The 26,434-nt window shown below is 41.9% G+C and overlaps 2 protein-coding genes across 4 annotated transcripts in view; both read right to left on the reverse strand.

Moving 5' to 3' along the window:
• The window catches only part of dclk1a (doublecortin-like kinase 1a), a 68,287-nt gene extending 60,986 nt beyond the window's left edge, over positions 1 to 7,301 (reverse strand). Inside the window, exons 1-3 of one of the 3 annotated variants that reach the window (XM_049591218.1) lie at positions 6,985 to 7,300; positions 6,041 to 6,436; positions 4,042 to 4,391 (exon numbers count right to left, since the gene is read on the reverse strand). In XM_049591218.1, coding sequence (XP_049447175.1) covers positions 4,042 to 4,391; positions 6,041 to 6,401 — 711 coding nt within the window. In that variant the 5' untranslated portion in view covers positions 6,402 to 6,436; positions 6,985 to 7,300. Of the gene's footprint in view, positions 1 to 4,041; positions 4,392 to 6,040; positions 6,437 to 6,984 lie in introns of all 3 variants that reach the window. The other 2 variants (XM_049591215.1, XM_049591217.1) reach the window with 2 other exon arrangements.
• A 6,488-nt stretch (positions 7,302 to 13,789) lies between these two features.
• ccdc169 (coiled-coil domain containing 169) lies at positions 13,790 to 26,419 on the reverse strand. Its single transcript, XM_049591223.1, has 8 exons — positions 26,144 to 26,419; positions 25,966 to 26,048; positions 25,677 to 25,787; positions 23,820 to 23,860; positions 18,072 to 18,170; positions 16,914 to 16,967; positions 16,336 to 16,412; positions 13,790 to 14,673 (listed from the first exon to the last, which is right to left on the reverse strand). The coding sequence occupies exons 1-8, from the start codon at positions 26,218 to 26,220 to the stop codon at positions 14,475 to 14,477; spliced, it is 741 nt and encodes a 246-aa protein (XP_049447180.1). The 5' UTR covers positions 26,221 to 26,419; the 3' UTR covers positions 13,790 to 14,474.
• Between the last annotated feature and the right edge of the window lie 15 nt (positions 26,420 to 26,434).

Here is a 26,434-nt window from a genome sequence, read left to right on the forward strand (position 1 = left end):
GTTATGTACTTAACAAAAAAAGGTGAAATAACTGAAAACATGTTTTATATTCTAGTTTCTTCAAAATAGCCACCCTTTGCTCTGATTACTGCTTTGCACACTCTTGGCATTCTCTCCATGAGCTTCAAGAGGTAGTCACCTGAAATGGTTTTCCAACAGTCTTGAAGGAGTTCCCAGAGGTGTTTAGCACTTGTTGGCCCCTTTGCCTTCACTCTGCGGTCCAGCTCACCCCAAACCATCTCGACTGGGTTCAGGTCCGGTGACTGTGGAGGCCAGGTCATCTGCCGCAGCACTCCATCACTCTCCTTCTTGGTCAAATAGCCCTTACACAGCCTGGAGGTGTGTTTGGGGTCATTGTCCTGTTGAAAAATAAATGATCGTCCAACGAAACGCAAACCGGATGGGATGGCATGTCGCTGCAGGATGCTGTGGTAGCCATGCTGGTTCAGTGTGCCTTCAATTTTGAATAAATCCCCAACAGTGTCACCAGCAAAACACCCCACACCATCACACCTCCTCCTCCATGCTTCACAGTGGGACCCAGGCATGTGGAATCCATCCGTCAACCTTTTCTGCGTCTCACAAAGACACGGCGGTTGGAACCAAAGATCTCAAATTTGGACTCATCAGACCAAAGCACAGATTTCCACTGGTCTAATGTCCATTCCTTGTGTTTCTTGGCCCAAACAAATCCCTTCTGCTTGTTGCCTCTCCTTAGCAGTGGTTTCCTAGCAGCTATTTGACCATGAAGGCCTGATTCGCGCAGTCTCCTCTTAACAGTTGTTCTAGAGATGGGTCTGCTGCTAGAACTCTGTGTGGCATTCATCTGGTCTCTGATCTGAGCTGCTGTTAACTTGCGATTTCTGAGGCTGGTGACTCGGATGAACTTATCCTCAGAAGCAGAGGTGACTCTTGGTCTTCCTTTCCTGGGTCGGTCCTCATGTGTGCCAGTTTCGTTGTAGCGCTTGATGGTTTTTGCGACTCCACTTGGGGACACATTTAAAGTTTTTGCAATTTTCCGGACTGACTGACCTTCATTTCTTAAAGTAATGATGGCCACTCGTTTTTCTTTAGTTAGCTGATTGGTTCTTGCCATAATATGAATTTTAACAGTTGTCCAATAGGGCTGTCGGCTGTGTATTAACCTGACTTCTGCACAACACAACTGATGGTCCCAACCCCATTGACAAAGCAAGAAATTCCACTAATTAACCCTGATAAGGCACACCTGTGCAGTGGAAACCATTTCAGGTGACTACCTCTTGAAGCTCATGGAGAGAATGCCAAGAGTGTGCAAAGCAGTAATCAGAGCAAAGGGTGGCTATTTTGAAGAAACTAGAATATAAAACATGTTTTCAGTTATTTCACCTTTTTTGTTAAGTACATAACTCCACATGTGTTCATTCATAGTTTTGATGCCTTCAGTGAGAATCTACAATGTAAATAGTCATGAAAATAAAGAAAACGCATTGAATGAGAAGGTGTGTCCAAACTTTTGGCCTGTACTGTACATTGTGGCCCACTGTCTCTGACCTCATTAGGGGGGTTAATGAAAGCAAGGAGGCTGAGCTCCGGTGCTCAGATGCTCACTCTCTATAGGCCCTGTGACTCTGCTGGGACCCGACGTAACTGGCAGCCAGGCCCAGAAACCTACTTCTGCCATAGGCTCAATGACTGACACAGCTCAGCTGACGGCAGCAGCCCACACACACAAAACCATGTATGCACACACACATGCACCAGTGCACACAAAGACACACACATACTCTACTTAACCCTTAAAGTAACCTTACCCTGGTACGCACTCAGGTAATTACCTTTAGCGCATTCTTGATATCCAATAGGTATATTCAAGTGTCATTAACATATAGTTGTCTCTCTATTCATCCCTCCTGCCTCTTGTACATGTGTTATTGTTAGGATTTTTTCATTCAGATGAATATCTAGACACAGTTTATGTAACTGAGGTGGTATCAGGGTTTGTGTTCTCTTATACTAAGCCTGATTCTTTCACTTGAATGCTCAAGTTAACATGGATTACCCACATTTCATAGGGGGTTTATATTTGCTACAAGCTTATGTAGTGTTTGTAGAGACCTTTCACCTTTTCAGAAACAGCAGGCTGTTGAGGTCTTGTCAGGATTTCCTCTCATGCATGAAACACACATGGGCAGTACTTACTAACTGCTTTCAAATCTGATCTTCATCATTAATTCCCATCTTTCTTTCGAGTCCCTCATTCTCCACTTTTCTGTTTTCATAATAACATAATCGCAAACTCTCCCACACGCATTAACCCACGCACGCATAAACAAAAAAACAGAGAAGCAGTTGGATGTGCACTCAGCCCATCCCAGCCAATTTGGCAGTGAGCATGTTACCATGCCTACAGGCCCAATCAATACCATGTCTAAAAATAGCAAAACCATAATAGTCTTACTTCCAATCGCAGAGAGGTGAACTGGCCGAGAGCAGCATTTATTGTGTAATCTCCAAGATAATCGTAACCAATGGCGACCACAGAGTTAGTGGGCATTGTGCAAAAGCGTGAGTTTAATCCCCAACAGGAGGTTTCTCAAGGAAAAACCTGATCCTGGGATTTTATTGGCTGGTGCTGGGGATCTGACAGCAGGTCAGGTCAGGAAATCTGGAATGACTTCCTAATGGGTTAACAGTGGATGATTAAATAGACTGCATGGCTTCTGAGGCAGGACGACATGCCGGTGCCAGCACATGCAGATTAATGTTTAGGAGTGGGATAAATGCTAACACAGAGTACTAAGATGGCAATTAAGAATGGAAAGCTCATGGGGCAAAGAGCATATTCATGAGGATGAGTCACAAATTGGCCATTTAGGAGATGATTACCACTGTGCGACACAAAATGGCAGGACGCCCTCGACGTCAAACGCAATCTGTTTCAAAATAATGGCGTCGTTCTGATGCTGCTGCCAAGGGAGAAGTGGTTCTGTGTCGCTACATTCAATAACTTGGAGCTACAATGTGACCTAGTGAGAGGCAGAGAGAGTGGAGCAGACAGACAGACCGATAGAAGAATGATGATGGGGGATGGCATGAGAGATGAAGAGGTGACATGAAGGCAAACAGGAAGAGACGAGAGAGCTACAGCATGTCACAAATATAACCTGAAACCCTGACATGCTGGCAGAGACGCCGCCTTCCTCTCCGTGTCTTCCCCTCTTTGACAAATACACACAAACATGGACATGTGCCAGCACAGAGAGTGTGTTTGACCTCATTCAACTGCAGCGCAGGCCAAGTTCAAAGCCATTTCCACATCCATTTTAGTGCTGTAGTGGAGAATATGGATTTGTGCATACGTATGTGCGTGTACAGTAGTGTGTTGTTCTTTTTATAGCGTCTCCCTCCACAGCTGAGAGAGGGAGCAGAATAGGTGGGTGGACCTTCAAGGGGCCATGACTCTGATTTATCTCTATGTTCGGAGGCAAAGCTCTGGCACACATCACCGTAGCGTGGGTGAGAACCCAGACTCCATTCATAGATTTCTTTCATCTCTACCTTCTCTCAACCCCTTTTCGATCTCTGTGTCAGTGGTTTTCGCCACAGCTCGGGCTGTGAACAGGGACACAAACATGTCTTCATTCATAAATGCCTCATGAAGCACGGTCATGAAATATTTAGCCATTTTGATTCTCCTATCAGCCTGTTGATCTCTACTTCCCCTCTTCAAGCGACACCACCACCCTCGTGAAAGAAGAATGGCTGTTAGTCACATGTAACCATATCCAAAACAGCGATCCAAAAACCCTCTCTTATCTCAGTGTCGGCCTGTTTCCCTCAATGGAACCACTCATCATGTGTGACACTTGCAACAAAACATCAGCTCCCACTGACTGTATCACCAGAGACCTCATTCAGACAGGAAGCTTTAGAGACACTTAGAAACATTGCTACCTTGAAGGTGAACAATCAGCAATACCAGCCAGAGACATGATACAACAAAAAGTATTAGCGTTACCCTCCACAACTCTAACAATGCTTTGACCAAAGATTTCTCACCAGTTTGCCCTCCAGCGTGTAGATCTTCTTCACCACCCCCGAGTCGAGCTTGATGGCATCGGTGATGTCGGTCAGGACTTGTTCGTAGGAATGGGCCGTCTTCTTGTTCAGCAGGATCCTCACAGCTTTGCGGGGCTTCACTCCACTCCGCACCACCGTCACAAGCTTCGGACGTATGAAGTCCTTGGTTTCGCGGCTCTCGGGGGCACTGGCCTTGGCGCTGCCCAGGGAGGGAGGCCCACGAGAGGACGCAGCTGAGGCCTTGACATTCACCGACCAGTTGGGGTTCACGTTTTTTGTGTAATCCAACTTTTTGTAAGCTTCGATGGAGCTGCATACGTAGCTGTCACCTGTTGGGGAGAAAGCAAAGTGAGATTAGGCCTACTTACAGAAACATGGAAAGAAATGTGATGAGCTTCAAAAATCTTTATCGAGACAGCAAAAATGGTGAAGAATATGACTGAGTACAGAAGAAAGGTTAAGACAGGAAGGACTCAGATACAGTAGCATAGCACTTTGCCCTATGCAACATCTCTATCAGCCTATATTAGCAGCAGGCAGCACAATACATCAATACAGAGATTAAATCATAAAAATATACAGCTTTCCTCCATACTTATCATAGGCTACATATAGGCCTATATTGTGATACCCTATATGAACCAAAGACAACATCCAGTAGCTCTTCCCATGCGTCTTCTTAGATAGTAAAACAGATCAAGAGAGAGCTAATCTGAGCCGAAACATATGTCTGTATCACCATATGGCCATGAAATGAGCAATATAATCCTCATAATAATAATCTGCAGTGTGCTTAGCCAGTTTTATGAAGCTGTGCCCATAAAATATTATCTCAATTTAAACCTGGCTGTAAATAATGGTTCACTTCACATTTTAAATAGGTTTGTTACTTTATGCAACAAAGAGAAGAGCAGGTAAAGATCACAGCACATGGCAGCTGACAGGTCAGGCAGTGTTTGCTCTTTAAGGGACAGGAAGAGACGTACAGGCAGGCATTATTAAGGATGCTGATAAGGTTATGAGTCCAGGACTATCTGTGTGTGGGGATTTTTTATGACTGCTTTATTGTTGGTTCTGCAGATTCATATGTACTTTGATAGTATACTTGAGTTTGAGTATGACAATGAATATATTTCTTTGGTTTATTTTAGTAAAGAAGCAGTCCCAACAATTTTTTAGGGGGTTTGTTTGTTTGGTTTTTTTTCTTTTTGTTTGTTTGTTTGTTTTTATTGTCTGTTTTATGGTTGGTTTTGCAGATTAATATATACTTTGATTGCACACCTAAGTTTGATTGGGATAATGTATATATTTCTTCAGTTTATTTTAGTAAAGAAGGACTCTCAATGATTTTATGATTTTTTTAGGTTGTTTGTTTGTTTGTCTTTTGCCTGTTTTATAGTTGGTTCTGCAGATTAATATATATATATATTGATTGTGCGCTTAAGTTTAATTATGATAATGAATATATTTCTTTGGTTTATTTTAGTAAAAAAAAGCAGTCACAACAATTTCTTAGGTTGTTTGTTTGTTTGTTTGTGTGTTTGTTTGTTTGTTTTTGCCTGTTTCATTGTTGGTTCTGCAGATTAATGTCTACTTTGATTGTATACTCAAGTTTGATTACAATAATAAATATATTTCTTTCGTTTATTTTAGTAAAGAAGCAATCCTAATAATTTTTTAGGTTGTTTCTTTGTTTGTTTGTTTGTGTGTTTGTTTGTTTTTGCCTGTTTCATTGTTGGTTCTGCAGATAAATATATACTTTGATTGTATACTCAAGTTTGATTATGATAATGACTATATCTCTACTGGGTATTTTAGTAAAGAAGCACCCCCAACTATTTTAGGTTACTCTCTTGGGGGAAGGGGGGGCAGGGTCCCCAAATAGTCAGCACCGGCCCTGGTCCAGGTGCATGAGAGGACACAAACCTGCAAATGTCTTCCCCCAGGCTGTAATGCTGTGTAGGCTACCCATACCCACCTTCTACCAGCTGATCGATGGTGGTTATCTTCTTGCTGCCATCCAGGGTGTAGATGGTCCGGACGCCCTGCGGCAGGTTGACGTTGTCGGACAGGGAGCGGGTCAGGTCCGCCAGCAGGGCATCAAAGGTCCGGAACCTGTCTGTGGAGATGGCGTACACTATCCCGTTGAAGTACCGGTCTCCGTTGCGGTAGAAGCGGACCTTCTTGGCTCTCTTCTCCGCGGTCAGAGTCTTCAGGGTCCGGGTCCGGTACAGGCTGCAGTGGGCGCTGTGCGTGGGACTCGGCACCCCGTTCATCCTCGCACTGGACCGGCTGTTCCTCTGACCTTTGTCCCGCTCGTCGAAATGCTCCATCTCCATCTCGCTGCCGAGGCTCACAAGTACGGCCGTACTGTCTGGGGGACGAAAAACAGGAGGAGGGGGACAACAATAATAATAAGGCTGCGGTGAAAAGTTTTCTCAAGTAAACAAAAACAAGCGGCGCGAGGGAACCGAGGAGAGGTTTGGACGGCCGGTAAAGTAGCCAGCCGGTGTCCGGTGCTGGTGCTCTGTCTGAAAATAACTCCCTAATGACTAAAGATTAAGTGCTGTTAAGCCGAGCAGCGGACAACATGCCTCATGACGACTGTCTGTCAGAGTGCGCCTGAGTTGCTCTGAGGCGCAGATGGATGGAGGGAGAGCGCAGTCACGAATCAATAATAGTCTATTAATTTTCCTCTTTATAAATATTCACAAGCTCCGCGCACAACCGGACCATCAGCAGCCTCCACCGGGAGCTGCCTTACATACAACTGCGACCCCTCAACAGCCACTAACATACATATTTCACTTTATAGGTTGGAGATCAAAATGCGTAAAAGGTTAATAGAAGTGTTTAAGACAATGCTGCACATATGAAAGAGTTACTCACTTCATATCAGTTGACAAACATGACGTTGCTTACCTACGTGAGCAATTAACGCCTCTGTGACGGTCACCTCCAGTATGACTGATGGTTTATTTCCCAGTACAGATGAAATAAGGAGTTCAGAGAGCTGGTCGCTGACACTGGATGCTGGTACCGTGTGATCCTATCCCGGCTGCAGTGCGCTCCTCTGTGCGTCCCTTTGTTGTCCGGTTGAAGTGCCCCACCACCACCACCATCAACACCACCACCACCACTAAACACCAGTATGTGTGTATGTGTGTGCGTGGTGAGCGAGAAGCAGAGGCTGGACTGGGAATGAACTAGGCAGCAGCTGCTTCCCCTCCCATTCCTCTCCTTTCACCCACCTCCTCTCTCCTCCTCCACGTCACTCTGTCGTGATTTTCATTCAGCGCCCCCCCTCCCCACCCCTCATTTAGATGCAAACCCACGCTTCCCACTCGTGCTGGGGATGCTGCTGCTGCTGGTCCTGCACACTACCACCACCCCCAGCCCCTGAAGACACGCGTCGGCTGGGGGGGTCGATCTTCCCTCTGTTATGGCAAATTAAGAGCTTTTACTTAAAAGCCACATCACTTTGGTGCTCAATTAAGAAGAGCAAAAAGCAAAATAATTTTTTTTCTTTCATTTGTGAACCTTTTAGTGGCAAAAACTACATTTCTGGAACATTAACTGGTCATAATAGTTCCCAGACTCACCAGTCAGACCTTAATTGATCTAGGTAGCCTATTACTTTTCATTTCATCTCACATAAACGCCTCACTGGACAGGTTTGTGAAAGTGAAACAAGCAATGCAGGCTTTATTTTGGCGTGTAAAGGCTAATCACATCTCATTAGAAGCACAGAGCGGCATTAAGTCATTAGAATATTTGCACAAGAGATGTTATGTAACACACTCATGCAGGTGCATTCAGGTCTCAGGGCAGCTAAAACCTCAAATATAAGATTTGGTGTCACTTTGTTTGGATAGTCCACCTACAGATAGTTTATACATTAACATTTCAACATCTTATTGGTCGAGATTCAGCTACTCAACAGTCTCACTTTGTCTGTAGATGTTCTTTATGTGACAGTTCAGCACATACTCTCAGAATAACTTTGTTGTACATGAACTATACACTCAACCCATGCTGTATAGGTTAAATTTAAAAACAAAATTAATTAGAGAATATGAAGGTATGTTCATGATATTCATCTACAGACATTAGACAGTAAAGAACTGAAGAAGAATTGAATTGTTGAATCTCAACCAACTCGCTGCTGAAATTTTACTATAATCTGTAGGCGGACTATCCAAATAAAGTGTTACATAAGATTCAAACTATGCTGATCCAAATGCAGTGTGACAAGTCTGATTTGTACCCCAATCCCACTTATATATCTCAGGTATGAAGACTCCATAGGGATTACATGTCTAAATAATTTCAACATCCTGCCTTGAGTTACACAGGACTCCATAAAGTGACATGCAGGAAGAAAGATGAGAGCCAGAGAGGACGCGGCTGTCTCATCATCATAAGTGTTTTTCCAATAAAAGCTCTTAAGTTTGTTTGCATGTGATGGCAGGAAATAGTATCCGCAAGCAATGGAAGAGATAAAGACCAGTGACCTACATCCTGGCCTCTAGGGAACACCCAATTCCGCTCCATCACCACTCCCTGATGATTTATGTGTGTGTGTGTGTGTGTGTGTGTGTGTGTGATGTCGAAGTTAAAGCCCAATCTCTTAAAATACTGTCCTGCTATCATTGTATTTATGAGGGTTTAACAGATGAGACATTGTTTTACATGTTGAACATGTCACAGCCTTATTATGTGAAATGTTTTACTTTATTTACATTTATATAATGATTGTAACATTTGTTTTATGCTTGATTTAAAAGGTCGCACATCATAATACCATCCTGTCCCGCGAATCCTTAACTGACATGAGTATATCTGACATTTTAATGGTCAAATAAAGCATGTGACTGCATCTTTTATGACTGCTCCCGTGCGCAGACCTGCTTGTTTGTATATATGCACATGAATGCATCAGAATATGAGACAGTGACAACAAGAAAAAATAAGATTTTCCTCCACACAGACTTCTATTTTGGGGAGATGCACACACAAAGACCTAGTGTGCGTCACAAACTGAGGGCTGGCAAGGTGTTCCTGTCTAAATGAATCCTGGGGAAACAGAGCACACGTGAGAGAAAGTGTCTTTATACCAAGGAAGATGGAGGACACAGTGAAGGACTTAGCTGGCCTGTGGTCTCATTTCCATTCTTAATGCCTGAGAATTTGCAAGTCAAATCGGATATTTGTCAGTGTCCACATGGATTCAAATAACAAGAGGGAGACATAAAAATGGGATGAATTTTAGCATTGCTGTGAATAAATACATGTGGACCAGATTCAGTCTTAAGTGGAACTCTGTTTGATATATGCTTGCAACTTTCCAAAACTCAGTTGAACAATATATAACTGTTTATTTGCATCCACATTTGTATCAGCGCTGTACCTGACTAACTGACTGGCCAGAATAAAATCAGAATAATATAGACTTGGGAATATTGCATCCATGCAAGCAAGGTCATCTTTGCTCCTGTAGGATGACTCTGCAATTTCCTGAGATTCAATTGCCTTGTACATAAAGAGATGGAGAATGTTGACATTGGTGATTAAGGCTATTAAAGGGTCTTTGTGAGCACATGTAATGTGGTTCAGACAGTGTTAAGATCTGCTGTCACTCATTCAAAAGGACAGATATTACTTGTTTTGTGCCAAGACTTTCTCTCAGTAGACTGCCACTATTTGACTCTGAAAAATGTTTTAGACAGTGGTGGAGCAGGAGGATGACTTCAGGGGCCCCAGCCCTGAAAGTTTAAAAGTTTAAAAGCCCCGAACCTTTTAGGTTTTTAAAATACCTTCAACTTCCTGTACTTTTGATAATAATAGATGCTCTTGCTGTTTATCCAGGCTGTTCTCATAAACTGTTCGTACGTTTTCCTATGGAAAGTAATGCACCCAAATTTGCACATATCGTAATTACATATTGTAATCATGAGCCAATAATTCATGCATAAACTACTTATTTTGAAAGGCTGCAATCATGTGACCAATGCGCTGATGGGAGTAAACAAGGAAGCAGCCCGAGCAGACCATAGGGAGGCAGGCTGGGCCGGTGGATGGGTCGCAAAACACAGGACATTTCCTAATGTTACCAGCTCACCCTTTTCCCCTCCAAGGGCGGTGGTCTTGTAGGTAACCTGTGATGGTGTGACATGCGCTTAGTTGTGTGCATGGAGGGGAGAAGCTCTCTCGAGGTGCCATGGTGAAGACAGCAGGCGACAAAGAGTGATGATAGTCAGCAGAATTAAGTGTCTAGATAAGCGCGGGGCTGCTGTTAGACCGCATGAGAAGGCCATGTGTACTGTTTTGTGGGGAAGACTGCAACAAAGAAATTGTTGGTGAATGGCACCTGAAAAGCCTTGCCAAGCTAGTTACCAGCTAATAACAAGCCAAGCTGAAATTATTGTTAATTAACCGTGATGCAGTTACCATCACAGCCCCAAATTTGCCAGCTAAACATTCATTTTGTGAACTGTGCTCTGGCATACCATAACAAAAATAGGTTTCAAGATCAGCAATGTTGTTTAGACCAAATTCCTATGCTACCTACGTTATGTAGGTGGCAGGAGTTGAAATAAGAGAGCCTCAACATTTAAAAACATTTATAAACAGTTAAAAAACAGTTAGATAAAACAAAGGATGCTGGCTCTACAGGTTGGTATTATTTCCTTTGCAACTATCATGCATTTTCCAAATGATGTGCAGATTTTTAGGCATTCTATTATCTTAAATTACTTTAAAAAATAGTGCATATAGCTTCTGTAAATGAAAAAAAAATCACCCCAGCCCCCAAGGTCTGGGCTGAGCCCTTAATGTTCACGTCTGGTTCTGCCCTAGGTTTCAGAGACACTTAAAAAACAGGTAAAAGCACATCTTAGCACATCTCTGCTAATGCTTTTCTGTGAAGTGAATGATAAACACAAAGTTGGAGCTCATTCAGATGTGGATAGATGGATTGCTGATTCATACTGTGGCGAATCCCATCTGGAATAATTCCGAAAATTAAATCTGTCTTAATTTCACAGCCCAGGAGAGAAATTTAAAAACCCACAGACTCAGACTGTTGACAGATGCTACTGTAAAAGATACTCTTTCCATTCTCTCATTAGCCGCTGCATCTTCATACTACAGTTTCACACAACACAGGACAGCGATGTGTGAACAAAGGGATGGCCGTGAAAGTCTGTCACTCTGACACTCTCACGTGTATGCACATGAATGCACGTGCGCAAACTTTCACATCAGTCTCTCACATATGCAGACGCACTTGTGATGTTTTGACACCGCTGTGATTTGTCATCGTGTTTCACCTGTCAGCAGAAGACATCTACGTGGCTATCCCGTGTCTGTGTGATTCATGAGCTCGATGCAGTGCGTTGTGCTAAAATGAGCTTGTGCATGAAACAGAGAGGGGAACAGGAGGAGAAGGAGGTAGAGAGTGGTGTGCTGTAAATGTGCTCACTCTTTCATAAGGCAACATGGAGCGGCTATCGTTAAATTAAGTCATTAATCTAAGACAAACAACCTGCCACTGCAGCACATTTAGGATTGTACACTGAGTCAGCCGACCATATCAGAGATACGAGTGGACAGAGTCAGCCGACCATATCAGAGATACGAGTGGACCTGTAAAGGGAAAGTACACCGTAAAACAGAACTCATACTGTGCTGTTGCGATGATTTTAGACAGTAAAGTCAATAACAGCAAACAAAAACAAATGTCTCCTGGAGCTGGGAATTAAAGTGTTTGGGTTTGGATTGATGATGTCATCTGGTGATATTTTTTAGAGTTGTTTTATTGAATGAACTGAAGGATAAATAAAATGATGGACTGTGTTGGTGTCTCTATACAGCTCCACTACAATCTGATGACTTGTTTAAGTCATAGCATTGAAGTGAGCTGTACAATATCACACATCTTGGGAGGATTTTTGCTATCAAATGCTTTCAAAAGCCATATTTCTCATTTAGAATATAATACTCCAATTCATTCATTTTCCAGGTGGTTGAGCATTCAGTCTCAACAGCCCAATTACCACAAGAAAATGTTGGCATTGTACATTTTTGTGAGCCACGGACACATTACATTTTTACGTTTCATCCGTATATCAACATTTCTAAAGCGACATAGTTCCAATTGCATGCATATACCATAAAAACGGAAATTAAAAACCTTGTCCAAATTAAACGCCCAGTCCTTTTTACTAGCCTGGTGCGGCTACACATTCTGACAAATGAACACCTGTCTCAATTAGAGGCCTGGGGTCTCATATATAAAACAGTGCATAGGATCCATACTAAAGATGTATGTATGGACAAAAGCCAAAAATGGCGTCCACCTCATCTGGGTCGCCAATTTCCCATCTCCAAAATGTTCTTAAGCATGGGTCAAAGTTTCTCCCATCAAGTCTGTTTGTATACATCACAACTTTTGCGTGGGAAGTGGCGTACACCTCTTTCGAGCCCCATTTGGTGCGTATTCAATGTTTATAGATGAGACGTCTGGTCTGGTTGCCAAGCAGTTCATTTTTTTATAGAAGTTCTTCAAATATATAAAATCGGGTTGTTGGCTGCCTGAAATTATGTCCATTTCTTGATTACCCTGTAAGTTATTCATCGTTCATCCTCAGATCAAATGACTCAAAAGGGTTTTTCATAAAAATCAAATCAAGTTGTGAGTATTGTTTTAACAGGATAAAGTGGTGTTGTGTCGATATGCCAGGTGCCATAATCTCCAAGTACTGTAACTCTCTCTCTCTGTGATGCGCTGTCTCTCGGAGCTAGATCAAATGAATGATTCATAACTCATATATTATCTGAAGCCTAATTTTTAAACAAGTCATATTAATACTGGTTTAAATAAAGAATTTAATCGTACTTCCTGATCTTAGCTGAGCAACAGTTTTGTGGGAAAGGAATTAAAGGCCTGTCCCATATAGATGGCTGTCCCAAATATAGGCCTGGTGATTTTAGTGATTTAAGCAAATAATAGCCCAGGCTATTAATTGAAGCTTTACCGTAAAGCTGACCTTTTTATAGTGGAGGGGGTGGTGGATGGTGTGACACCTAAGTGAAACAACTGCTAAGCTGCAGACCACTTTGTGAGACCAATAACCAACAGCAGTGATTGTTTTTTTTAGTGAGCTGTCGCTTCATTTCCAGCAGCATGTGTGCCACTAAAGGTGGGTGTTTTTAGTGAGTCATTGCTGCGCTTCCACGGGTGATCAGCCACAGAACATGGATGTTTTAGGCCAAAACATGATTTTTAAAACCATAATCAAGTGGTTTTATGCTTAAATATAACCACACGTTAACCACAGGGTTGCTGAAATGTAAAGAAATGTTAAGATTTGACATAGCAGCTACACAATGACTTACAAATGTAACAATGCCAACATGTATTGTGAGGATTGGGTTGGTGTTGTGCTTAAGGACATTTCATCTGGTCTGATGCTTATTGATCTTTGTCCGGTTTCCTTGTCAGCACAAGCCAGCCTTGGACATACAGCCACAGGGGAGGTGATACATAATTCACCTTTATGAACTGTTCTTTTCCAGTCACCTCTTTGTCTCAAAACCTGATTTTTGGTCACAGTCTATGAGCTAATTAATAGGACGTCATTGCACTGACAAACTAATCAGTGAACAAGGGAAAAAACACAATTATGAATTCATGCTGGTTTTGACTGTGAGAGCATGTATTTGGTATGAAATGTTTTCCAATTCAGTGTCCCGCTGACAAGAACAGAACCCAACCTCCACACTCCTCGACAAACACAAGTGAAAACAGCTTCTAGCAATTTTCTCATCACTACTGCATCTCATATGGCTACACTTTTCTTACACCTACATTTGTAAAGGCGGTCAGTGGGTGGGACGGGGGTGACTGCGTGCTCTGTGGATGAACTACATTCGGAGAGAGTGGCGAATGTGGTGTTGCTTACGTAATACGAGTCGTAGGAGGTGTTTTTGAAAAAAAAAAAATTGCAGTGACACTAGAAATGTCAGACTCAGCAGGCTTCTGGCACATTAGGAGACAACCTCACTGCACTCAGAGCCTGTAACATTCCTCCCTCTGAAACACTACTTCTCACAGCTAGTCTTTTTGTTGAAACAAAGAAATTTGTGAGGAAATAATAATGCCAGACTTGATTATAAATGTAATATTTTATACTATGAAATGGGTATCACTGTATGAGTAACACTGTATGACTGTGGCACATAGATAACTTACACAGGAACTGCATTGTGTCCTCACAATCTGCCTTTCAGAAATGTGAACAAAGTACATTCTGGCATTGAAAAGAAAAGTATATGGCAGTTTTTACCACAATTATACCCAGAGGACATTTAACCTCTTTTTTTTAAAGGTCTATAACGATAGGTCTGGGTTAGGGATTGTGTTTCAGGTAGTACTTTAGGGTAGGTAACCTGCTTCCCCTTTGGGATTTCTTTTCTTCTCTTCTCTCTGCTGTTGCTCCCCCACCACCACCACCAACTCCTTTCACATGTACTCCTCCTCCTCCATCTTCTTCTCTTTCTTTTCCTTTCTTGGAATCAGCCTCTGCCTTCCTGCTGGTCTGCCTCCCTCTACGCAATCAGAAAATAAAATTAGTTAGGCAGAAACATGTCACAGATACACAATATTTTCTATTAAAGAGGTTCAGACTAAAATTGAATTTCTCAATCAAATCTTGCGACAATAATAGTAGAAGAAGATACATCTCAGAATTTATTCATTTATTAATTCTGAGTTAATTTGTACAGCATTATTACTTTACTACAATTGACATTTTGCTAAGCCCCGCCCCTTTGTGATGGTCCAACAAGCTGTCAGAGTAAGCATGGAGCCCACTCTGTAACTAACTGCACTCCCTGAAGAAATATCATATTTTTGGAAAAATGAAAGAGTGATTCCAGAGAGAAGCAGACAGAGGGGGTCTACAGACTGAAGGATATATCCAGGATGTCAAACTGACTCAGCAGCAACAACATGTTAAAAAGACAAAGATAGTTAGAAGCTAAAGCCGAACTATAGGCTACAGATCACAGTGTAAAAGTGAACCACCACATCGCTGCTGATCACCACACAAGACAATGAATATAAAGGGAAACTTTGCTGATATTGAACCAGCTGTGTGGCATCGCAGTGTGTGCAGATGAACTGTGTTTGGCTTCGCCCCTGTGCTGCTGCCAGCACCCGGACCTCTGCCACCTGACGGACAGGGATCTCCGGGGCAGGTCTAACAACGTTAATCTGTGCACACACTGTGATGACACACAGCTGGTTGAATATCAGCAAAGTTTCCCTGCTTCCCTTCACTGGTTCCTGTACAGCAAGGTCGGTCTTTTTTTCACTGTTATAATCATTAAAAAGCAAAAGCAGCATGTGTATACATTCAGTAGGCTATATCTTCCTGTAGCTAGCTAGCTAACCCTACGCTTTTCAGGGTTTGATTTTGGTTTTGGAACAGGGAAGAAACATGTATCTTTTTCCAACCTCTCCAGGTAACAAGTATCATTAATACACGACGTGCCCCAGGCACAACATTTAGCTCCAAATCCACAAAACCAGCCTGAAAATGAAGGAAATCTGAAGGGACTGCATTAGAGTCAATGGAACACAGCTGGGTTGTTGTCGGACCCTGGTCTGAGCTGGCCTGATGCTACGTTATGATTGGCCAGTCTATGTCCGGGTACGGGACTTAGCAAAGGGTTTATTTAATCAAAGATGATATTTACTCAGAGTGTGTGATGTTTTAACCACAGTTAAAGAGTCAAGCAGGTCTATAAACTGATTTTAGTGTGTACTGTGCCTAATGTGTTGAATATGTTGGTTTCTCCTCTGTAGTGCCTGTTCATTCCGAGGGCATCCTATAATATCTTCCACAACCACTGTTCCCTTTCGTTGTTCTGCATTCAGACAGTCAGTATCATCAACTAGATTTTTAAAAGCCGAATTTAAAAAATGTTTAAAAGCAATTACTCTGCTCTGTACTTACTGACTTTTTAGGTGATGTTTGCGTTATATCTGCCAATGCTATTTTTAATTTGGTCATTTTAGTTTCCTGTTTATATTGTATAAGTGATGTAATTTTGTGCTTGTCTTTAATTGTGATCTGCCTGTGGACTGCATTTGAAAATTAGGCCTCTACTTAGACTAAAATACAACATATTGTAGCATTCATATTGTCCACAGTTAGTCTGACTTTGTCCATCACCTACATGTAGTACGTGTTGTGTGTCACTGACCTCCTCTGTTTGCTCTCTGGCGCCCTCTCTGGCTGGGTGAAGTACTGTCTTCTTTGGGCTTCAAATGTGGAGGATAGCTGCAGCAGTGGCAAACACATGACAGTTAGTGTGCTGCACAGATGTATACATTATGTTTAGCTGTATGCACGTCTGTGTGCATTTATGTTCATGCCAGGCATGAGCCAGTCACACGCTGTCCTTTTATATGTAGTCATTCGTTGCTAAAATGTTGAGAGAGAGATGTAGTTTCTGTGCAGCTGCACTGGTTTCAGCCCTGCAGGAACCAGTTTTGTTGCAGCATAAGGCACAAAGTCCTTGACTTACTTTTGCAGTTGAACAGAGACTAAACTATTATGTAACAAGAGAGAGCTGCACTGGAGGATGAATGAGAAATCATAACTAGGCCTGAAAGAGAAAAGCTGGAGTTTGCTCTCGACACAGTATTCTCCTTTTGTAGCATTTAACCATGACGGCTGTTGTGGCATGTATTTAATTAGTAGTCAATAGGTTTGGTTTCAGAGCTACTTGCTTGACTAGTTATGAGCATACTTTTGATATGGATGAAAGAGAATGCTTACCTTAGCAATTTCTGAAAGATATGCTCGCCTCTCGTCATTGGTTTTATGAAATGCCTGAAGATTGAGAGAAACAGAGGGCCACATTGTCACATTTTTTCATTCTTGGACTTGTTCTAACTGTCAGTAATCATCTGTCTGCTCATGGGTGCAGAGCTTGTTATGTGTTTGCTGCCTGTCTGTATTAGAGTGTATTTCAGGAAGTCTTCAGTGTTAATGAGCAGCAGATTAGAGCATGGATTACTGGCTGCACAAGCTGCGTGTTAAACCTTTATTCAACTAATATCTCGCTGTTTGTTGAGCAGAACAATAAACAAAGAACCAAGTCGCCAAACTAAGAGCATATCAGCCCAGTTGTAGCAGCACGGGGACAAAGGTTGGGGTTCAATTTTGCATCGATGGTGGTTAAAAAGAAAGAATGGAAAACAGAAATATCAGACAAATCTTTTTCAATCCACTGCTAATGACAGTAATTTGTTTCTGAAATATTTATTACCTGGAAAGATTTAAAGCTGTTTGTCTGAGAAATAATAAAACTGGATCAGGAGACGTTGTGCCCCTTAAAGGATAACTTCAGTATTTTTCAACCTGGGCCCTATTTCCCCATGTGTATGTGTGCGTATGATTCATAGTAAAACAGTAACGGGGGCAAATGCGTCCCATATAATTTTGCGCATTAAAAGTGCTTTTTTTCGCCACTGACCGGTTCTGATCGCCAGTGCTATCTCTGTAGATAGCATACTAAGCGTTTCCCTGACCTCTGGACTTTCTTTTCTTTTTTTTCTGGTTTTCTTCCGGCAACAAGCAAAGCTCTTGCAAGATGACGTCACACAGCCCAGCCCTAAGAGAAACGCTTAGTATGCCATTTACAGAGATAGCACTGGCGATCTGAACCGATCAGTGGTGAAAAAAAGCACTTTTAATGCGCAGACTTATACAGGACGCATTTGCCCCCGTTACCGTTTTAGCTCATTTCGCGGCTGCTGGCTGCATCCGCCTCCCTCAATACTGAACCAATTTTAGAACGAGTTGTACCTATGAATCATACGCACACATACACATGGGGAAATAGGGCCCAGGTTGAAAAATACCGAAGTTATCCTTTAACAATACTGAATATAAATCCCTCTAACTGCGCTGTGGCACAGCTGAAGTCCACACCTTTCCCTCCTGTTCGTTTCTGTTATGACAGTCCATCAGCTGACTCTGGAGGTCGGACTTTTCCTCAGTCAGGAGCTTCAGACGCTGTCTCAGTGTTTCCTGCGGCAAAGTGTTTCCATTAATTAATGACATTCATAACAAAGAGGCTTCGAAAAGGTGTTAAACTGCTGATGTCTAATTACAAATCAATTTGTACCAGAATTACACGGTGCTATCTACTAGGATCAAACAATAACAGAATACTTCATGCAGAAAACATGAGCAGGAAAATGGATTATGTTCATGCATTATTCAATAACTAAATAAGCACATTAGAGCTTAGATATGGTACAGCTACATGAGATTTCTAGCACAGAGCAGAGCAATGAGCTTTGGAATATATCCGGGTTTTGAGATTTCTAGTTCATGTGCCGCCAAAATAAGCAGCTGTAGTCAGCTTGAATGAACACCACCGTAAGCAGTGTGTTCAAAGACGCAGCATTATACATGCATCACACCAGGCCGGTGTCTGTGGATCAGCCCAATGATGAATATAGTAGTAATAGTTAAATGTTGCAGTCAGTGGTGGATGAAGTATTTAGATTTCTTACGTAAAAGTAGCAATACCACACTGTGAAAATACTTCGCTACAAGTAAAAGTGCTGCATTCAAACCTCACTTACAGTAGGTAAATGTTTGCAAGTAATGTTTGCAAAATTTAAAAGTATCAAAAGTAAAAGTTTGCATTGTGCAGTAAAATAGTCCCTCTCTGTGTTTGATTTCATATACAATACATGGGTTTCTGCATTAATATTACTGGTGTATTAAATGTCAAGTGTGTAGGAATTAGGAGCATCTATCAGCGTATTTATAATTATGTTTTCATTAGATGATAATCACCTGAAAATAAGAATCTTTGTTTTATTTTTGTTGTCACCTTAGATTATTTCACATCGGACACAGTACCTCTACTACACACTTGGCACATAGGAGAAGTTTCAGTTCTGCAACCTCACCACTAGATGCCACTAAATCCTACATACTGGACCTTTAATGTGTGTGTTGAATTTTACTGCTATGGATATTTACAGCTGAGCTAATTTTCCCTCCTTTACATACACCATTTATTTAATATAAATTTATTTATTAAATTTTGTTATTTAATATACAGCAGTGTGTCATATTCTATATAGTGAAACCATATTTTCAGGATATTAGGTTGTGTCTAAGTACAGCAGGTTTCACAACAGGTTGGCAGAGGCTAGAAATAGGCATCATGGCAGGGTGTATAATTTCTCCACTAGCATTTACTATGGCGATGGAAGTAATCATCAGGGCTTCTAACTGGGTGGTAGGTGGGGAGAGACGGCAGAACGGGTTGCATCTTCCACCAGTTAGGGCTTACATGGATGACATGACACTGGTGACCACAACAATGCCATGTACAAAGAGGCTACTAGAGAAGGTAAATAAGAAGCTCAAGTGGGCCAGCATGAAGATCAGGCCTAGTAAATCTAGAAGCATCTCAATACATAGAGGGAAGTTAAGTGATAGGAAGTTTGTCATAGATGATGAGGAAATCCCAGCAATTAGGGAAAAGTCAGTAAAGAGCTTAGGTAGGTTGTACAATGTGGAGTTGAATGATGAGGAACAGGTGGTGAAATTTAGAAAAGATGTGGCAGAAGGATTGGACAGAATAGATAAATCCGAATTTCCAGGAAAGCTGAAGTTGTGGTGTCTGCAATTTGGGCTATATCCTAGGTTAATGTGGCCACTGTCAATTTATGAATTTGCAATATCCGTTGTGGAGAGAATTGGAAGGTCGGTTAGCTCCTATATTAGGAAGTGGTTGGGCACTCCCAGGTGCCTAAGTAGTGTTGCATTGTATGGGAAAGGGACACTTCAGCTGCCAGTATCTAGTTTAACAGAGGAATTTAAATGTACCAAGGTCAGGACAGAGCTGTTGTTATTTGGGAGTAAGAACGTGGTAGTTAGGAGTGTGGTTCCAAATCCAACCAAGGGGAGGAAGTGGAACCCAAGATCGGCAGTTCAGGAGGCAGAGGCAGCTCTTAGGCATGCAGAGATTGTAGGTAATGTTCAGTTTGGCTGGGGAGGCCTGGGGCTTGGCTCAGGCAAACCGGTATGGAATAAAGCAGGTCTCAAAGATAAAAGAAAGCTGGTTGTGGAACAGATACGTAGACAGGAGGAGATATTAAGGAGTGCAAAGGTAGTGGCCCAGGCTAAACAGGGACAGTGGTTGAATTGGGAAAGTGTAGAGAAGAGGAAGCTTAGTTGGAGGGACCTGTGGAGTATGGAGGAGAATCGTATTAGATTCCTGGTAGGGGCTACATACGACGTGTTACCAACCCCCCAGAACCTAAAACTGTGGGTAAATGAGGACCCATCATGCCCATTGTGTTCAGGTACCGCAAGCTTAAAGCATATTTTGTCAAGCTGTAAAGTTAGCTTGTCACAAGGCCGATATACATGGCGACATAACCAGGTGTTGAAATGTTTAGCTGCAGGCATCAAAGGGAAATGAAGACAGGTGAATTCAGAAGGTGTTAAGGATAGGAGTTTAGCAATTCAGTTTCTCCGTGAGGGAGAGAAATACAGAAGGGATAAGTTAGTGAGGAGGCAAGGGTGTGGCCGCCTAGAAGGTGCTTGTGATTGGGAAATGCAAGTAGATTTAGGGGGAAAGCTTGTTGTTCCCCAGGAAATAGTTTGTACCAGGCAGAGGCCTGATTTAGTGTTGTGGTCAGTGAGTCAATGGATAGTTTATTTCATTGAGCTGACAGTTCCTTGGGAAGACTCAGTGGAAGAAGCCTATGAAAGAAAAAAGCTTAGATATGCAGACTTAGGAGCAGAAGCTGAGCATTGAGGATGGAAGACTAGGATTTGTCCAGTGGAAGTGGGGTGTAGGGGATTTATAGCAAGATCACCTGTCACCTGTCTCACTCCTGGGGGAACTCGGAGTGTGGGGACAGAGTTTGAGGAAGACAGTGAAGGAAATGTCAGATGAAGCAGCCAGAGCTAGTCAGTGGATTTGGATGAGGAGGAATAATGTCAGTTGGGGGCCAGCAGGGGGAACTACTAAGCAGGGTACATAACTCCTTGAGATCAGGTGGAGAGATCCACCAATCAGTCCTCTCAGGAGAAAATCCAGGAAGAGGAACGTTATTTAAGTGTGGGAGTGGCCTATTTGAATCCCTTTTGTTTGAGACCATGCTGCAAGGTGAGTGTGTTTGCTGATCCTGTGCGTTTATCTTCTCTATCTCCTTTAACTTTAGCTTATATAGGAGTTATGCTATGTAACGTATGTATGAAATAGAGCATGGTGAATGTGCTAGGAAAGGTAGTATCGACACTGTCGCTACCTGGAGCTCACATGTATGGAGCCTGGGTTTGTTGAAGATGGCAGTGCTGTTTGGGCTGAGAAAGCCATGTGTAATGTAAGGTAAAGGAGGTTGTTGGGTTGGTGCAGGGAGCAGTGAGACCTGGCATTAGGGGAGTGTCTCTGGGACGCCAGAGATCACTCTCTAGCCTCCTGGAGGTGTCGTGGGACCAACTAGATGAAATACTGGTGAAAGGAGGTTCCCACCCGATGACCCCAAAGACATGTTAGTTATCACTGCTCACTGGTCTGTATAGTTAAGCCTTGCCATATTAGCTTATCATAGGGCTTACAGTAGGAGGTTATTCACTGAGTGCTGATCCTTTCTCTAGAGCACAAACTTCTTGTGTTTATTTGAATAACATTATCATATGTTTGTATCGTTGCTGTCCTGTGAGAACCATGTGTCCCAAAATAGTCAAGTTTTCATGGTGTCAGAAAAACCTTTCCAGCTTTACTGTATGATGATGCATTTTCCAGTTGATCGAGTCGGTTGTTAAAGAGATTATTTAGCTTAAGAAGTAGGAGAATTTTCTCAACATATAATGGAACACTTAAAGGAGCAGAGTGTAGGATTTATTGGCATCTAGCAGTGAGGAATACAGATTGCAATTAGCTGAAACTTCTCCCATGTGTGAAGCATGAACTCCCAGTTAGGATTCCTTCAGTGTTCATTGTTTAGGAGGTTTTTACCTGGAGCTGAATTATCAGCAAAGGTCTCTTCCTCTCCCTAACAAATGAACCCGCTGATTTAAACTGGCAAAAACACTGAATAAAGCAGTTTCTTGCTTGCTGATAGCCCAGCAACTGCTAATGTGTGCTCACCTTTTTTCTCTGATAATTTAAGATCCAGACATTCAGGAGATTTTAACTGGGAGCAAAGTCATCCACAAAGGTCTCTTCCTCTCCAAAGCAAATGGACCCAGTGATTTTAAGCATTTCATGCAGATAATCAATGTTTTTCCGAAGCTGTTCGTGCTTTTGTGGAGGGGCTGCGACGGTGGCAGATGCAAAAACACAAATGAATCTAGAGCTTGTGTTTGGTTTGTCCATTCTGGGCTGATGTAGAAACATGGCAATGCAACATGGCAGACATCCTGGATGAAGACCTGCTCCCTATGTTGATATAAATGGCTCATTCTAACGTAACAAAATCATGGCGATTGTTGTTTTCAGGTGATTATACACTGAAGACAACATGCTTATTAGATTCCATTTCTGCCAATATATCCCCCTAAATCCTACACACTGACCCTCAAATCCAAACAAACATGGTTTTCACTGGACAGGAAGAGTATTAAAAATTATAATCTGAGAAGTAACTGTAGCTGTCATACATAAGTAATGGAGTAATAAATACAATATTTCTCTTTGAGATGCAGTGGAGTAGATGTGTAAAGTAGCATGCAGTGACCTTAATTTATATTTTAGTTCTGTACTTGAGTACTTAACGCCGTTACATACAACCACAGGTTGTGAACATGTGCACTGAATGTGGGCAAATGCATTAATTCTGGTTTTTACGTCCTGTATGATGTCAATTTTCATCATCCTAATCACTGACTGTGAAGCATCTTCATAGCACAGACATTACCTCACAGCAGAGGACACTAATTCAAAGTGCATGTCATTAAAAGTATCAGCTGTGATATCTGACAAAAATAAATTATGTTTCAGACATAAAGCTACAGTAGTCAGGAGCCGTACTAAGACAGATACCACAGAATGTATCAGAAAAATTTTCAAACTTCTTTCTTTGTAGCACGGTGTCATGCTCTTGTACTCCTTGTTTTCACAGAACACTGTCATCCAAAAATTTACTCACTGCGCTAATTAAAAATACTCCATATTCCTCTCACACACTCAGTCTATCTTACTGTCACGCTCACAGTTTGCCTACAGATCTTCAGTACGCAGTCTTACAGTCACTCGTCGGACACACTAATGAGCATCTGTTAGTTCTGCCTTAAGGCGCACAGACACACACACATATTTAGACTGCACTGTCCAACCTTTCAGTGTGTGTTGTGCAGTCGTGTGTATTAAAGCATTGTAATTAGTGTGTATTGCTCTCCCATGGTTTGTAATCCCGTGATTACAGTGCTGTGATTAAACTCTGGTTGATTCAGCCTGCATCAGCGGGAGGATGGAGAGCAGCTGGCGTTACAATCCTCTCTGTCCTGCCTGCCTGCTCCCCTCAGTCTGTGTCTCGGGCTCTCTCTGCTGGTTTGTGCCTTTCTCTTAAACAGACCTCCAGCTCTCTGCGTCTTCTATTTGTTAATCAGCACTTGGGGAAAAATACTTACTAAATAACAACAAAACAAGAAAACAGATGAGGATAAAGTTAAGAAGAAAAGTTAAAATGTTGCACTCACTACTGGCATGTCATCATAAGTTCGGATGGAGGCCAATCGATCTGGGAAAAACAAGAGAGCATTTTCATTACGTATGAATGTTGTAAAAAGTACATTTTTTTGAAGAGTCTAAGAAAGGGGATTTGTTAGTGTTAGATAAGGGGACCTTAATGCCATGTGAAGAGTTACGTACAGGTGAAAAACTTTATTAGATCTTCTAAAGATCAGTGTTTGTCTATGCCCCTGCTATCTATTTTTGAAACCGAAATGCGAAATGATTGTTTTGAAAAGGGTGTTATCTCCAAACTATATAAGCTTTTAGTTGAAGGATCCTCTGAGTCCTCTATATTAAAACTGAATGTCTGGAGACCTAAAAGAGGATTTCCCTTCAGAGGACTGGGAAGCAGCATGTGCTGAAGCACACACACAGACTGTTGATACTCGGCTCAGATTGCTGCAACATAAGTGGTTGATGAGGACGTATGTGACACTAGAAAAATTCAACAACAATAATACTGCTATCTCTGACTTGTGTGTTAGATGTGGACAGGAGAGAGGAACCTTTTTTCCCAAAGCTCTGGAGAATATATGGGGCACACAGTCAACACTGGACCCAATGTTTTTCATTCTAGGTTTACATCCTGCAAACATCTTGCATCCAAGACAGATACTGCTGTCTTAAATCTCTGTCCACGACTTGCAAAAAGAGTTATCTCACTTTCTTGGAAAAAGACTGGTAAACCATTGTTCCTTAATTGGATAAGGAATACTCTACCTGTGGAAAAGATGACATACATTATTAAAGGGAAACAATCACTCTTTTAAATCATTTGGAGTCCTTTCCTACAATATATGGAGAATGTTGATTTAAGTATTGTGATAAATGTGGCGGGTGAGTTGTAAATGTAGTGGTCCTCTGCAGCTGCCTGAATTATTTGAACTCCTATTAATACTTGATTGTACTGGTATGTTTCATGTGAACTATGTCTTTGAGTTTGATACAAGGTACAAACAATGAAAGCATGGCATGAATATAACAATATGGGAACCCTCTTTGGAAAACAGAGAAACCTTTTATTTTATTGGTTTATTTAATTTTTTTTAAATGTCTGACATGTGTGGGAAGACTTCATTTTGTTGGGGGACAAAAATCTGCATGCTTTCGATATTCTTCCGGATGAGAACACAGTTGCATCCCAGTTCTTCTTGGGTGTTTAAAGATATTGCTGGGGAAAAAATGAAGCATTGTGGTGCCACAGACATGTCCTGGCCTACAAATCACATTCCAGATGTATGGGAACATGCTTGTTTGGTACTGAACCCAACAAAAATGAGATCATCATCATTTTTGTGTTTTGTTTTGTTTTGTTTTTTTTAAGTGAAAATGAAATGCAAAAAAGACCATTCACACTAAAATTGTGACGTATATCAGAATTGCAATTTCTTTTTTTTTGCACATTTGGCAGCCCTAATTGTGAGAATACTATTCTTGGTGTGAAGAGAGTAAACCATACTGTCATAGTCTGAGGTATTTAACTTAAAGTTTTAGATTCTGATGGCAAATGCAGCCTACTTCCAGCATGAACCTATTTAAAAGCTGGCACAATTTCTGTAATATGGATTACTGTACATTTAATATGCTGATCTGTTCTGTACACACAACATATGTTGCACGTCTGTCCCATCCTGGAAGAGGGATCCCTCCTCTGTTGCTCCTCCTGAGGTTTCTACCATTTTCCCATAAAGGTTTTCTTTTGGGGGAGTTTTTTTCTTATCCACCGTGAGGGTCCGAGGACAGAGGGATGTTGGTTGCTGTAAAGCCATCTGAGGAAAATTGTGATTATAAATAAAATTGAATTGAATAGCAGTTGGACTTACCCATGGGGTTTCCTCGTAGGTCCTCCAGTCTCTCACGAATGAGTGACATCTGTCTGTTCAACTGTCCATTCAGCTCAATCTGTGTCTCATACCTTGTCTTCCACTCATTTCCTGGCACAGAATTTTAAAAAAGGAAACTGTTAAACTGCAGTCACATCTGGGACAGGACACATTACAGACAACTCTGAGGTGTGACTGGGCTGATGGAAACCAGTGGATTGTTGGGCAGCATCTTGACAGACATATAGGATAACTATATTCTTTAAATAGATAAATAAATGTTACTCACCTTCCCCATCAACACTGTGTAACCTTTCCTGCAGCTCACACATGGTGCTCCGCAGATCAGACACCGACTCCTCAAGCATTTCTCTAAAATCACGAGCCAACACGAATATTTTAATGCAGTGGAAAATAATTTTTCATCTCCTTCATAACACTGAGTGATACATTTATGTCAGACTTACTTCATTTCCCTCTCCTGCTCAAGTTCTGCCTGCAGCCGTGCCAAATCGTATTTGCTGTAGTCGCTGTCTGCACTCATGTTTCTGCAAAACTCACATCAACTGAAGGAAAGTTTGTGCCTCGGGGTTTCCATGGAGACCGCTGTTTCCGGCTCCTTCAGGCAGCCTCGGACGTAATGGCGCAGATCAGCGGGAAGGTTTGAAAACAAAACAAAACCTCCTCCTCGTTTAAACGTGACAAAACTCGATTAAATAACTCGTGAATTACATAGTGGTCACGTAGAGTGGATTATT

Source organism: Epinephelus fuscoguttatus, linkage group LG12, assembly GCF_011397635.1.
Source record: "Epinephelus fuscoguttatus linkage group LG12, E.fuscoguttatus.final_Chr_v1".
Classification (NCBI taxonomy): Eukaryota; Metazoa; Chordata; class Actinopteri; order Perciformes; family Serranidae; genus Epinephelus; species Epinephelus fuscoguttatus.

Coding starts and splice junctions, on each gene's coding strand:
- ccdc169 (XM_049591223.1), bottom strand. CDS start 26,220: ATGAGTGCAGACAGCGACTACAGCAAATACGATTTGGCACGGCTGCAG. Junction 26,049..26,143: donor GAGCAGGAGAGGGAAATGAA/GTAAGTCTGACA, acceptor TCGTGATTTTAG/AGAAATGCTTGAGGAGTCGG. Junction 16,968..18,071: donor GAAACGAACAGGAGGGAAAG/GTGTGGACTTCA, acceptor CTCAATCTTCAG/GCATTTCATAAAACCAATGA.